The sequence below is a fragment of the Pleurodeles waltl genome, chromosome 11 (assembly GCF_031143425.1).
Source record: "Pleurodeles waltl isolate 20211129_DDA chromosome 11, aPleWal1.hap1.20221129, whole genome shotgun sequence".
Classification (NCBI taxonomy): Eukaryota; Metazoa; Chordata; class Amphibia; order Caudata; family Salamandridae; genus Pleurodeles; species Pleurodeles waltl.
Genome location: NC_090450.1, coordinates 375,720,403 through 375,735,012, shown reverse-complemented (window position 1 = coordinate 375,735,012; position 14,610 = coordinate 375,720,403). Strand labels below are relative to the sequence as shown.

The 14,610-nt window shown below is 46.2% G+C and overlaps 1 protein-coding gene across 1 annotated transcript in view; it reads left to right on the top strand.

The window, feature by feature from the left end:
• Nucleotides 1-14,610, top strand: part of WDR33 (WD repeat domain 33) — a 1,025,118-nt gene that overhangs the window by 572,536 nt on the left and 437,972 nt on the right. Inside the window, exon 8 of the mRNA XM_069213677.1 lies at nucleotides 7,743-7,869. Coding sequence (XP_069069778.1) covers nucleotides 7,743-7,869 — 127 coding nt within the window. The remainder of the gene's footprint in view (nucleotides 1-7,742; nucleotides 7,870-14,610) is intronic.

The window sequence follows — 14,610 nt, the reverse complement described above, 5'->3', positions numbered from 1 at the left end:
AATCTGCAACTAGAATTTGACTCTACCAGATATTTTGTTACCAAAGTTAAGTAATTTGTACTTTATGGTGAAAATAAACACTGTGTTCTAAAGCTGGGCATGGACCATGTCAGAGTGTCAATTCCCTGGAAGGGACAGCCCCTTTGCTTTGCTATCAGACTCATTTAGACCCCTGCTGTGGTAGTGGGCTAGTTTGAAATATTGAACTAAGAAACGCAACTTTTAATTCCAGCGCCCATGTGGGCAAATTTTATTAGGTTTCGGGCGGTCACTTTTTTTTTTATTAACTTATTGCTCTGCTAGTTCCTATTTGGCAAGATGGAGAATATTTTGATTCAGTGTAAAAACTGCTAATAAAATTTTCAAAATGGACTGAATGTTAACTTGAAGGAGAGAGAGGTGCCCAGACAAATGGTATAGCCACCTAAAATAGTACAGTGGTAAATATATAGCCTTTGCACCAAGTAGCAATTACCTTTCGGAAATATCATAGTACAGACTCTCCTCTTATTTCTGTGACGGATCAGATGCAGAGGCAAGTAAATCAGGGGGGGCTGGGGTCAGCAATATTGGTGTTGCTAGACCTATCAGAGGCCTTTGATTCCATTTCTCCTGCTCGGATGGGACAAAGGCTAAAACAGGTTGGTTTGAGGGGTAAGGCCCTGAAAAAGTTGGAGACCTTCCTTTCAGATAGGACTATCCTGTCAGCAGTGGAGACAGAGCCACCTTCTAGCTGCCCTGTGGGGTGCCAAAAGGATCTTCTCTCAACCCTACTTTATTCAATATTTAAGTCTTCCCTCGAGCAAAACTCATTCAGTCATTTGGTTTCCAGGTCTCATCCTATGCTGATATTACCCAGATCATTGTGTCTGTCTCTGGTGATTGGGGAGAGATGGGTGACCGTTTTAGGCTGTTTGGTGGAGGTTCTGTTGGATGAGAATGAGCTGGTTGAAAATGAATGCTGAGAAAACAGATTATGCTGTTCGGAATGGACAGCGCTATTTAGAATGATTAGTGGTGGCCAGACAATTGTGGTACCTTACTGATACCCATGAAAGCTGGCAAAAACCTAGGCGTTCTGTTTGAAGATACTCCTATCTTTTGAGGCCCAGGCAAACAGGACTATGAGCGCATGTTTTTGGTTGATTAGCATGCTGAAGGACGTCTTTGTCCCTCTTCCACCACTGACCTCATCAGTGCATTGCTCTGCCTCCTGTGGCTCCACAATATAAGTGGCCTTCCCTGGCTCCTCTGAACTCCTGACCCCTGTCAGGAGTTTGAGGCCCTCCTGCACCTGCAGGCTTCTGCTTGCGCCTCATCCCTGGTGTCTAGTGGGAGAGCTCTGCTTTCCTACTAGGCTACCTTCTGCCTCTCTCCTCCTTTTGCTTTGCTTTGCTCTCTGCTCTGCTTCATTACTGTCCCTTAGTACTCCTTTTCCTAATGTATCTCACTCTGCGCTCTCTCGCACGCTTTCCCCCTCTCGCTCTGCCTCGTCCCCATTTTCGGCTCTGCCACCTTTTTTGCACCATTTTTCATCCACCTCCCAGTTGTCCTCTCCTCCCCACCACCTTCCTACTTAATGGCGGCCGCTGTGTGGACCATGCCCAGCGTCAGAACCCCTGGCTCCCGCACCCCTCTGCCATGCATGTCTTCACTACGACGACGCCACCCTCCGTGCCCTCAACACCGGCCGCTCTCCTGCCTGCCTTCAAGCCTCCTCCCCCTGGTCCCCCCCCCCCCCACTACCACCCATGGACCCTTCTCCTACTGGAACTGCACCTTCACCAGCCTCCATGCCAACGACCCACCCACCATGGCACGACGCCACCGACCTCAACGAATCTAAGCAAATCTGCCAAAGACTCAAAAGAAAGTGGCGCCAAGATCTAACGCTGGACAACCACACAGCCTTCAAAAACACCATCCGCATACACCACCAACTCATCCGAGCTGCAAAGAGAACCACTTTCAAAGACTGAATCAGCAACAACGCACACAGCCACAAGGAGCTTTTCAACGCCGTGAAGGAACTCTCCAATGCCAGCTCCAACGCCATCCCAAGACCTCTGGAACACCCTGGCCTCCACCGCAAGACTGCAAACATCCTCGACCGCTTCAGCACCCAGACCCCCCCCCCCGGCAATCACCAACACCACAGATTCACCTCCGACCAACCTCCTGCTCTCCTGGACCCCCATCAACGACAACACCATCAAAATCATGAACACCAACCACTCCAGCTCTCAATCTGACCCCTGCCCTCACCACATCCTCAACAAAGCAAGCTCCATCATCGCACCCCAACTACGGTAGATCATCAACAGCTCCTTTTGAGTCCGCCACCTTCCCGGAGAGCTGGAAACACACCGAGATCAACACCCTCCTCAAAAAACCAAAGGCGGACCTAAAGGACCTCAAGAACTTCCGGCCTATCTCCCTGCTCCCCTTCCCGGCAAAAGTCATTGAGAAAGCGGTCAACAGACAACTAACCTGCTTCCTCGAGGAGAACCTCACCCTGGACCCTCCCCAATCTGGATTTCATAGCAACTACAGCACCGAAAACGCCCTCATCGCCGCCACCGATGACATCAGAACCATACTGGACAGCGGCGAAACCGCGGCCCTCATCCTCCTGAGCCTCTTGGCTGCGTTTGACACAGTCTGCCACCACACCCTACGCTCCCCCCTCAACAATGCTGGAATCCGCGACAGAGCCCTGGACTGGATCACCTCCTTTCTCACTGGCAGAACCCAGAGAGTCCGCCTCCCCCATTCTGCTCGGAGGCCACCGAAATCATCTGCGGCGCACCCCAGGGTTCGTCCCTTAGCACAACCCTCTTCAACGTCTACATGTCCCCGCTCGCTAACATCGCCCGATCCCACAACCTCAACATCATCTCATATGCTGATGACACCCAGCTGGTCCTCTCCCTCACCAAGGACTCTGCGAAGACCTACCTTCACAAAGGAATGAAGGTCATTGCTGAATGGATGAAGAGCAGCTGCCTCAAACTCAGTTCTGACAAGACGGAAGTCCTCATCTTCGTCTCCACCCCCTCCGCATGGGATGACTCCTGTTGGCCTGCCACTCTCGGAACCACTACGACTCTCACCGACCACGCATGCAACCTAGGATTCATCTTGGACACCTCACAATCCATGACCCAGCAAGTCAACACTATCTCTTCCTCCTGCTTCAACACCCTCTGCATGCTCCGAAAGACCTACAAATGGATACCCACCGAAACCAGAAGAACCGTCACCTAAGCCCTCGTAAGCAGCAAGCTGGACTATGGCAATGCCCTCTATGTAGGAACCACAGCCAAACTCCAGAAGAGGCTGCAACGCATCCAGAACGCCTCAGCACGCCACATCCTGGACATCCCTCTCCACTGCCACATCACTGGCCACCTGAAAAACGTGTGCCCAGTCAAGAGAATCACCTTCAAACTTGTTACCCACACTCGCAAAGCACTGCACAACACCGGTCCAGAATACCTCAACAGATGACTCTCCTTCTACACCCTGACCCGGCATCTCCACTCTGGTGACCTCACAACCGTCCCACATGTCCGCAGAACTACAACCAGCGGTAGATCATTTTCGCACCTCGCCGCCAAAACGTGGAACACTCTTCCCACCCACCTGCATCAGACCAAAGACCTCCTTACTTTCGGGAAACTTATCAAGACCTGGCTGTTCGAGCAGCAGCAGCACTTCCCCCCCCTTTACTCTCCCCTCCCCAGCTCCTTGAGACCCTTACTGGTGAGTAGTGCGCTTTACAAATTCCTGATTGATTGATTCCAGGACATTTGAGAGCGGTACTGACCACTGCATTGATTACATCTTGCTTAGATTACTGCAGTGCTCTCTATCTCAGTACTAACCAACTGTCTATCGGCATGCTTCAAATCATTCAGAAGGCGGCTGCTCGACTGATACTGGGACTTCCCAGACACTGCTCGGTGAGGGAAGGGCTTAAATTCCTGCATTGGCTTCCATTTAAAAAAAAAAAAAGGTGCTTTTTAAGGCCCTGTGTTTTACTCATAAAACTCTTCATGGGCAAGGTTTGCATTATCTCAGGTCAGCTCTATGTTGGTATGTACCACGGAGAGCATTGAGATTTGTGGGCCAGTTTAAAGTAACTGTTTAACGGTGCAGGAAAACTAGATGGGCCCTCTGTCCTTTACTGTTGCAACTACTAGGCTTTGGAAATCCTTGCCTGCCTACATAAGATCTGTAAGTGCTCATATGCTGTTCCGCAAACAGGTCAAGATGTGTCTTTTTGCATCTCAGTAGTCCATAACAATGGTGTTTTTCCTGATCTGTTGTATGGCTTGCCTGTTCTGGGAGACTCCTCAGTTTATCTCTCCTTTTGTTGCCCCCCCCGGGGGGGGGGGGGTCTTTCCCTGATTTGCGCGCTTGGATACCTCCTTTTTGTTTCATTTCTTTATAAATCAAAAATACAAATACAAGTAGCAGTGCACTGCACTCCTGGCTGTACCCATTTAACCAGCTGTTTGATCCTGGACAAATACTTCTCTCCCTGTACCTTGACCACTGATCTGACAATATGGCAGCACTTTTAAAACAGCCTTAATGTTAGAAGTAGATATGATTGGTGTACGTTTTTAACAGGTCCTGAGCATGGGTAGAGGAGGGGAGAGGATGTGGCGCTACGGCCAGAGCTGCCAAATTGGAACTAAGGAATGAGGTTCAAGCCTCGGTGTTGGAACAACATCCTGTGATTCTGGGCAAACCTCTTAATACCCCTGTGCCCAACAAAGGATTATGCAGGGCCCCTGGCATTATGAGAGTCTGTAGATGCAGCATATTTTGCATAATTATGGATTTGATGCATAATCCGTCTGCTGCATTATTTGCAGCTGGTAATTAAAAACAAAAGTTCGTTTCTAGCGCAAACAGATCAGATGTTCCTAAAATGTGACAAAACTTGTTGCTTTGCAGCGGCAGGCACTTTGCAAAAGTTGATTCCTCAGCTTTCAGTTGCATATTGCTGTATTTGGATGTTAAACTAGTACTAATAAGGCCAAACCTTTGTCCGGACAGCATTAACATTTGTAGAAATGACAAAATAATAAATTGATACTTTATCAAAATATGCAGCATTATGCTACATAACTTTCATTTTCTTGCTGCATAATTTGGTACACCCTGCAGCATAATTTGGTTCTCCTTTGCCTCATAATTCCAGTGACCCTGGAACTGTCCTTGTATAATGCAGCCTGTGTTTATGTAAAGCACTCCAGTACCTTTGGGTCCAGTTTGCTCTACATAAATGTGAAAAAAATTAAAATGAGTTTGACTAGCTCATCCAAGCTATTTGCATTTTAATAGCTGAAGGTGCTCCCAAACCTGCATGCTGCAGGACCACTGTGCCGCAATGCCTCCTTCCACCACCAACTAGCCTCTTTCACAGCTCATAAAGGGCTGCAGTTCTCATCGTTTCCGGTCCTTTGAAAGAGTTAAAAGTGCTGGAAGCACCAAAATACAGGACAATGGGTGTGAGGTGTGGGCTTTGGGTAACAGAAAGGATTAAAAAAAAAAAGAATTCAGGCCAAAACTGCTAAATGTTTGAGGCCTTGCATCTATGGTGTGGAGCTAGGAAGCCCATGGGAGGAAGGGGCTTCCCTGGGCCTCGAGGTGTGGTTTAATGATGTGAAGAACACCAAAAAGAAAAATGATCCCTTGGACAGTAATTGAATAGGTGAAACACCTTACACATATGCTCACATCACTCACATCTTCGTTAATTATCAGAGTTTCACAAAGGTTGCTGCCACTACAATATATGGTACATGACATGTTTATTCACAAGTACACACATAGGTATGACTATATTTCCATATTACTGTATTTCAAACCGTTAAATATACATTCATTTTCATACTCATTTAAAATAATGTTTTATCAGTTTATTATTAAAAAAACACTCTCACAGTACAAGTAAATAAAATATCAAAAACAATATTAACGCCCCTCACACAATTTCAATGAAAATTGTATATATCTCAATCTGCATTCATTTTCACCGGATACACAATGTAATTCTAAAACAGTGTTAGTATCTGGGTCTTATAACAGATTCCAACAGCTTGAGGAGTCAACAAGTTTCGGTGGCCAGCTAATTAGATGCCGCCTTCATCAGGACAAAACAATATATTATTCCCACATAAAATCCAGAATTTATCACCACAGTGAATCACCTTTGTCTTCTCTTCCCCCCAACACATTCGCTACTGGTACAAATTAACCACCTACTTTCTGTGGGCGACTTAACATATAGTAAAACAGGGGAAGGAGTCCTTGCTTAAAACACCTGTTCTTCACTGGTTCCAACTTAAAACGTATCTTTGAATAAGACTAGTATTCTCTTTCTTTTATGAGTACAGTCACTATAATCCAAACTGCACTTCACAACTCCATGCGGTAGCATGTTCCTTCACCATCATGTTCCTTTCTACTCGCATATACGAATAAAACGGAACATGATGGGGCCTTATTCAAAGATACGTTTTAAGTTGTGGAAGACTGATACTGTTTGGGTCCAAATACAACTTTTCAATATCTTTACCTAACTCCAGGTTTCATATTTTGTTTCTGATATGAAGTCTGTTCAAAGCAGATGGGGAAGGATAGTCGTGGATAGCAGAGTAAGTCTTCGCTCACATTCTGTCCCACCAGAGTTTACTTTATGCCGGTGGTTCCCAGCAGTGGACCATGGTACTAGTTTTTGGGGACTGGAACTTATTTTTCATCATTGAGGCTTACGAAGATCAAAACAGAAAATAAAGAAATGAGGAAATGGGAAAATATTCATAACAGGAGAAAGGCATGAAAACTAACTTGCTATTGTGAGCTAAACAGGCAGGTATTCTCCAGCGTAGGAAGAAAACGCCATGAAGTGTAGTCAAGACTTGGCGACCTTGGCATCCAGCAAACTCGCATTTGCCTGTGCAGGTGACTGGCTCCTAAAAAAAGTAACCAGTGCTCCTGAAATGTATATTTTCCATTCACAGATGAGGCATTGCTTAACACCCTGGTATTTCATAAAAACTAGGGGAAATACAGTGATAGTTGAAAGGCCAGAACTGTTTTCAAGTCTGGACAGTTGACAGTAGGATTCCGAGCCGAGTTGTGAAGGAGGAACAGCAGTGATTAAGTTTGTGATGGGCAAGAAGTTAATATATGCATTTATTTTTCCCAGTGTGAGGTTGTGATGTACTTATATTTGTTCTGTTAACAGCCACATAAACATTTGGCATATTACTACCGTAGCCAGACAATGGGCTATTTTTCATACTTAAAAATCTGGTAACACAAAAACATTTTTTTTTAAGAAGGTGTGTACTAATATCTCAGTTTTTGTTGGGTGTGTTTGAAGTCAGTGTATAAGGATCATACTCTGCACATCATTTGATCTCCACTGAGAAGAGGCAAAAAAGTATTATCTAATGTTCTTATGCATGGGACAGTTCAAATTTGTAAGGCTGATACAGGGTTAGTGGCAAGCACCTATCCTACATCAACGAAGCTTACTGGAAATATTGCCACTGATGGTATTAGACTTAGCTTATTGATGAAAACATGTCATTGCTAACAGTATGAAATGGTACGCACACCCAGATTGTTGAGTAATGATTGATACTTGAATGTCATTGTTGTTCTGTTTATTTTTACAGTATGCAGTCTAAGCAAAAATATTTACCATTTCTAAATAGGACACGGGGCGGATGTTAAATGTGTGGACTGGCATCCAACAAAGGGCCTAATTGTGTCTGGAAGCAAAGACAGTCAACAGCCAATCAAGTTTTGGGATCCGAAGACTGGGCTCAGCCTTGCCACATTGTAAGTTATGGTTCTTGTATTTTTGGGACGGGGGGTTTAGGGAGTTGAGGTTCTTGAAAAAATATCTACTAGTAATATTTGTTATAGTACTGAGCGCTTTACAAAGGATTTTGTTACAGACAATAGTGCAAATTTGTACACATTGGCGCATGGTACTTGAATGCACATGCAGTATAAATACACGTAGGGTAGGCCAAGGTGAAGCTGAGATACCTGAACAAAAGTAAGGAGATAGTTCAAAGTATTTCACTTTGTGTTTGCACATACATTTGAGGCACATGTTTAAATCACTTAATATGAATCTAGTTCATTTTTACAAAATGTTTATACTTAAAAATCTGTTGGAACAAAAAAACAAGTTTAAGTTGTTTCCCTCTGAAATAAAAATGCCCTGCTTGTGTCTCAGTTTTTGTTGGTTGTTATGATGTGCACAAAACAGTTTATTACAGGTCTCCTGTGGAAAGAATAAACACATCAAAAGCCATCACTTTGTATGGTCACTTACCTTTTGTGCCTTAGTTTGACATCTTAATAGGCAATGCATACACTGCTACATATATATCCACTTGAAGGAGACATTATTATACTACTTAGAACTTGTAAGATAGTGATATTTGTGATTTTAAAATACACATCTCCCCTGCTTCTTTGGGGCTTGTTGAAGTGGTCTTTTCTGTTTCTATAGTGACATGGTAGTTCCACAAAATAAATGCTCACTTCTTTCTTTGAAACACTTGCTAACGCAACAGAAATTCAGTTTGCCTGTTCTTATTGAACACATTACTCTATTGTTTGTTTATTTCTTTGTGCGCTTTACAAAAGCACACCCTGCTCAATTGATTTAAAAAGTGAAAAATTAAATGTCTGTGACCAAAATTTCCCTCAGTTTAGATACTTGAAATGCCTATGTGCAATGGTTTATGTGCATAGTTGATAAAACTACAGTGTTTGCAGAATTATTGGTTAAGTTGTGAAACCACGGATGTTTCAAGTGTTACTTAAACCACCATTATCCTTCCCCAGTGCATTACCCATGACCTTGCAAAGTACATCATGTATGACATCACAATATGTTAATGTTGCTTGAAATATGGCCTTTAAAATAAAGGTTGCAGTTCTACTGACAACAAAAAGATGGCCTCATGAAGGCTTACATGGGCAACCAAATTAGGTATTCATTGACAGGTAATGGAAATAACATTTAATGTTTGCTTCTAGTCATCTCATATTAAATAGAGGTACTAGAAATTTCCTGGGCATAATATGTAGCCATGCCTAGTAGGCAACAGCATAAACATAGACAAACTTTTCTCTACCGGAAACGGCAGACTCCTCAAAACCTTTTTCTCCCACAAAGCATTGGAGATGCCAGTCGGTGCTGTTCTGTTTCTGCTATCAACTCGAGTTTGAGGATCACAGATCTGCCCCTGAGTTGTTTTCAGGAGTCTTCCATTCAAGACAACAGGTGGAGCAGAAGTGTCAGCTTCTGCTTTCCCTTGACCCAGAGTAGCAACATTATCATAATGATTTTGGTTGATATTTATAATTGTGAATTACTCACTTTTAGAATCTTCCCAAACTGGATCTGTAGATTTTTTTCAGCAGTGTTTGGTGCTCTCCAGCAGGAAGCAACATCTGACTAAGCTGTAACTTCATACCACCCCTCAAATGATGGAGCGGAGCTGTATATAAACGCCGACCTTATGCACTGATGTCCATTTTTTCTTTATGCACCTTTTAATGTGGATCCACTCAACTAAATTGGTTATCCAGCAACTCTAAATTAGTCACGTTCTGTGTGTCACATGATATATATCTATGGTGCTTGGGCTCCAGTCATGACCCAGTCATGCAGTAAGTGTGCCTTTGTCCACTCAAAGGCAGTCTGGAAGCAGGAGGCAAAGCTTTGTGTCACCAAGCATAAGAGGCCATGTTCGAAACAGAGGTTCTGCACCCTCTCCAAATCACAGACCTGTTCTGGGTCACAGTTCAGAGGTTGGCCCCGCCTGGAGTCCCAGACCTTCTTGAAGTCTTCCAGTAAATCAAAGTTGAAAATGCCCCATAAAGGGAATAAATCCATGGGGCACCCTTCCAATCCTGACCTTCAAAGGTGAAATTGCGGGAAGTTGTGAGGTCATCACGTGAATGGTTTGGTGTTTTCTGACTACAAGCCAATCCTACATTTGTCCCTGGCAGCCCTGAATCTCATGGACTTTAAGTGACCCTACAACAAATAGTTGCCTTCAACAACGCCATTCTGCAAATTTCTTATGGTGCGCTAATGGACCCCATGAAGCTACAGGAGCAATCAGGTGGACGTTCGCCGGCACGCTCTTCCTCTGCACAGTCAGCCCCCTTGTCTCCTTTTTCCTTTTTCCAGACCCTTACTGAAGGCATTCAAGACTTCATCTCTGGTACCAGTTCCTTCTGTGCTGGTGCCCAGACTGCCGGTCCTGGATCCAGTCAGAACATCGGATTCCAAAGCCGACCTATGGCAGGCCTGTGTTGTGCACAAAATAGCTGAGGCACAATCAGTGGCTGCACAGCAAGAACTTTGAAAGCCGTCCCTCTCGCCGCCAGTACTATCAGAAGATAGTCCCTCTTCGAACCTGACGCAGTCCTTGCCATACTTAGTGCCTCTCAGACCAAATAATCTGCTAAACCCCCCCTACCGTATGTTGTACGTTGACTTGCAAAATGCCGGTGGGCTAAATCCTCACCAGGGACAGAGCTAGAACTGCCACCTGGTGTGGCCACTGAAAAAGTGCTGTAGTAGTGCTGAAAACAGCAAAAATGCTGTACTTGCAATTGCCAACTCTGGAATCCAAAGCCAGTTTATTGACTGAAAATATTCCACCAGGTCCAACCTCATTTGAACCACTATTACGATTTAACAAGGTCCTAATGGACACTCTCATGGCTACTTATTCTGATAGACACCTAGCCGCAGATTCCTAATTTTTTTAAAGATTCTCCAGCCATCAGACTGGGTCCGGAAACTTTTTCAGTGGTACTTCTGCGCACCAGAAGATGGTGCTTTGCAGCTCAGCTGTAATGCCATTCTGCTCTGGAAATGATGCCCGGGGCCTACATAGGCACCACTCCTATGTGCTGATGTTCAGTTTCTTTCTTTCTACTCCACCAGGTGTGAGTGAGGAGCTTCAGATCATCTCTCAGAGACTCAAGTTTTTTCTCCATGTTCACTTAGTGTGCAAGGGATGTCACTCCCTAAAAATGACAGGTTTCAAACCCTGTAGAGTCTGTCGCAACAGACGTCTGGGACAGATAGCCTCCATGTGTGCCTGTGGTGTCTGGGGTAGAGCCTCAACTTGAAGACATGCAAAGACTGTGGGCGTTTGAACAAGGAGGCCATCAGGGAACTTTGTCAGCAAGCATAAGAAAACTCAGTACCTGGACCGCTCTAAGTTCCATTCTGTATTAAAAGTCCGATGTTATTCCTGCTTCAGCTCCCATTCTTGAAGTCGGCAGAGCCGCCCCAGAGGCCAGTCTTCATCATGCTTCAAGTCTACAAGCAAGCACAAAACACAAAATAAATCAAAGCAGAGTTCCACTCCTTTGCACTGCCCTCATGCCTCTGAAAAAGTGCGTGGGTTATGCCAGCCATTTCAGTCATGCTCTTGAAGTGGACCAACTTGAGTCGATTCTGCAGGTGGTTCTGGCACACACACAATTTCCGGGGTCGTCTTCCATGCTGCACTAGATTGAAGAGTTATGCACAGTAATGGTTTGGCTCTTCTGTTCCATACTGACCCAGCCTGGCGTGCCTTTGGGCCACAAGTAGCCAAGAGGCTTTCCACCTGGAATACTGCTGGTGCGTTCGGACTTGGTGCCATCTGGTCCCTTTGTGTCAGTCTTGCCTCACTGTCCTGTTCTCACCTGCTTATGGCACCCACAGTTGTGTCAGGTAAGTACACCCATGCCGAACTCGCTGGCCAAAGAGGTGGCCTTGATTGTTCTCTTCTATACCAAATCGACTCCGGTCTGATTTTAACCAACGTCGCACACAAATCCAGCAGAGGATCCATTTCTGCTCCACAAGGCAGGCAGTATACTTTGCATTCCCTTTCTGGGACAGACACCATAATGATTATGACCTGGTTGATGAGTTAGTTCAGCCCTCCAAGAATGACAACCGGTATAAGGACTTGCACAAGGCCATTGGGTTAGACATCTCCCCGGGGACAGCTCTTTTCTCTGTCACAGACCCTGTGCCACGAGCCCTTCTTCCTCTGGAAGTGGCTGGTTCGCCAAGGAATTTTCCTAATGGAGAAAAGAACCCCCTTGCAGGATCCATGAATGCCAGGGCCAGTTAGCTCAGCCGCTAGCTGCCAGCAGATGATGAGTGGTAGTTACATTTGGAGGTGGTGCAAGGTCTCTTCCACTAATGAGAATAACCGTGGCTTGATCATTTCACCAATGGCAAGAATGTGCATGTCAGCACTCCTGTGCATTGTAGTTTCCTTGGTGTCTTTTGTTCTGCACCACGTTCTGCCTCGAGTGGAACTTGTGACTTCTGTATGCATTTCCACTAATACTGCTGCTGCATGAGTGTTCAGGAAGATCAGAACAGGCCGGGCCCAAGTCATCCCAGTGGCTCTGGATGGGGCATTGGAAGTATAATTCAGAACTCCTGGTCTTGAGCACATGTTCTCTGATTAGGCTGCACTCTGGGAAGACCTGCTTTTGCAGCAGCAGGGCAGGATGCTGCACCCAGGCATTTGGAACCTCCACCTTCATGTGAGGAGACTTAGCACCGACCACTGAACGAACACCTTTGGCTTTCTGCCAGAGGTGGTTGACGTCATCTTGACAGCCAGGCGCCCCTTGACAAAAAGTATATTTCTGTTGGGACAAGTTTGTGGCTGAGTGCAGTACTCTCCAGATTGTTCCTGTGCAGGCCAAACTATGATGTGTTATTTGTTCTTTCTCTTTCACTTCACAGCTTTGCTTTGGGCATGGGCAAACAGGTTCTATGTGTAGGAAAGTCCCCCTTTTGGCATGGTTATCCCCCACTTTTTGTCTGATATTGATGCTGACTTGACTGAAAGTGTGCTGGGATCCTGCTAACCAAGCCCCAGCACCAGTGTTCCTTCACTAAACTGCCAGTGTTCCCACAATTGGCACACCCCTGGCAAACAGCTAAGTCCCTTGTAAAAGGTACCAGTGGTGCTAAGGGCACTGTAACCAGGGAGAGTCCATTAGGGCTGCAGCATGTATTGTACCACCCTCAGGGACCCCTCACCAAGCTCATGTACACTACCATTGCAGATTGTCTGTGCTGATGGGGAGAAAAAGTTAGTCGACATGGCATCCCTCTCAGGGTGCCATGCCCACCAATCACTGCCCGTGGTATAGGTAAGTCACCCCTCTAGCAGGCCTTACAGCCCTAAGGCAGATTGCATTATACCACAGGTGAGGGCATAGCTGCATGATCAGTATGCCCCTACAGTGTCTAAGTCCATTCTTAGACATTGTAAGTGCAGTGTGACCATATTAAGTGCATGGACTAGGAGCTTGTCATTACAGACTCCACAACTCAATGATGGGTTCACTGAAGGCTGGGTAGCTTGGTATCAAACTTCTCAGCACAATAAACCCATACTGATGCCAGTGTTGGAATTATTGTGCAATGCGCCCAGAGGGCTTCTTGACGATGCCCCCTGTATTTTAACCAACCCGTTAGTGTAAGGCTGAACAGTCTGTGCCAGCCTGCCACTAAAAGATATGTTTCTGACGGACCCCATGGAGTGGGAGGGCACAAAGCCTGCCCTGGGTAGAGGTGCTTCACACCTCCCCCCTGCAGGAACTGCAACACTTGGTGGTGAGCCTCAAAGACTCAAGCCTCATGTTACAGTGCCCCAGGGCACTCCAGCTAGTGGAGATGTCTGCCCACCTGGAAAAAGCCCCACTTTTGGCAGCAAGTCAGGTGGGAAAATTGGGTAAAACAGGAAGGAGTGACCACTCCAGCTGGGACCACCCCTAAGGTGTCCAAAGCTGAAGTAACCCCCCTTCGTGCAGAATCCTCCATCTTGGTTTGGAGGATTAGGACCAGTACGGTTGGGGAATGTGTCCACCTCCCTAGAGGGAGTGGACACAGGAAGGGTGTAGCCACCCTCAGGGACAGCAGCCATTGGCTACTGCCCTTTCACCCCTGTAACACCCGTAAATCAAGGATTTAAGGGCACCCCTGAACCTAGCTCACCAGATTCCTGGCAACCTCAAGAAGAAAGAAGCAAGAAGGTCTAATAAGCGACCCCAGCAGAGAAGACTCCAGACACCAACTGACTTGGTCCCAGCTTTCTGGCCTGTCAGCAGTTTTGGAAGCCCTGTTAAACAAAAAAATGGTGCATCCTGCAGAACCAGGGACCTCTACAAACCCCCAGAGGACTGCCTGCCCACCAGAGGACCAAGAACTCCCTAGGACAGCGGACCTGTTCACAAGAACCTCCAAGAAGGACTCCAGAACCATCCCAGATCCATGAGTCCTGTCCACTCTGCACCCAAAGCCAGTGTCCAGGTGGCCCACTGGTCAAGAGCAAGTCCCCAGGCGATTCTGACCTTGTGTTGACCCCTCCTGGCTTACATGACGACACCTGAAGCCTAAATCCAGAAGCCCCTCTCACTGCGAGAGAACCAGATGAAGATACCAGATGCCCAAAGCCCCCTGGCCTTGGGGAATCCGACAGACGGTCCAGCAATGTTCAGCAGGCGGCCCACCTT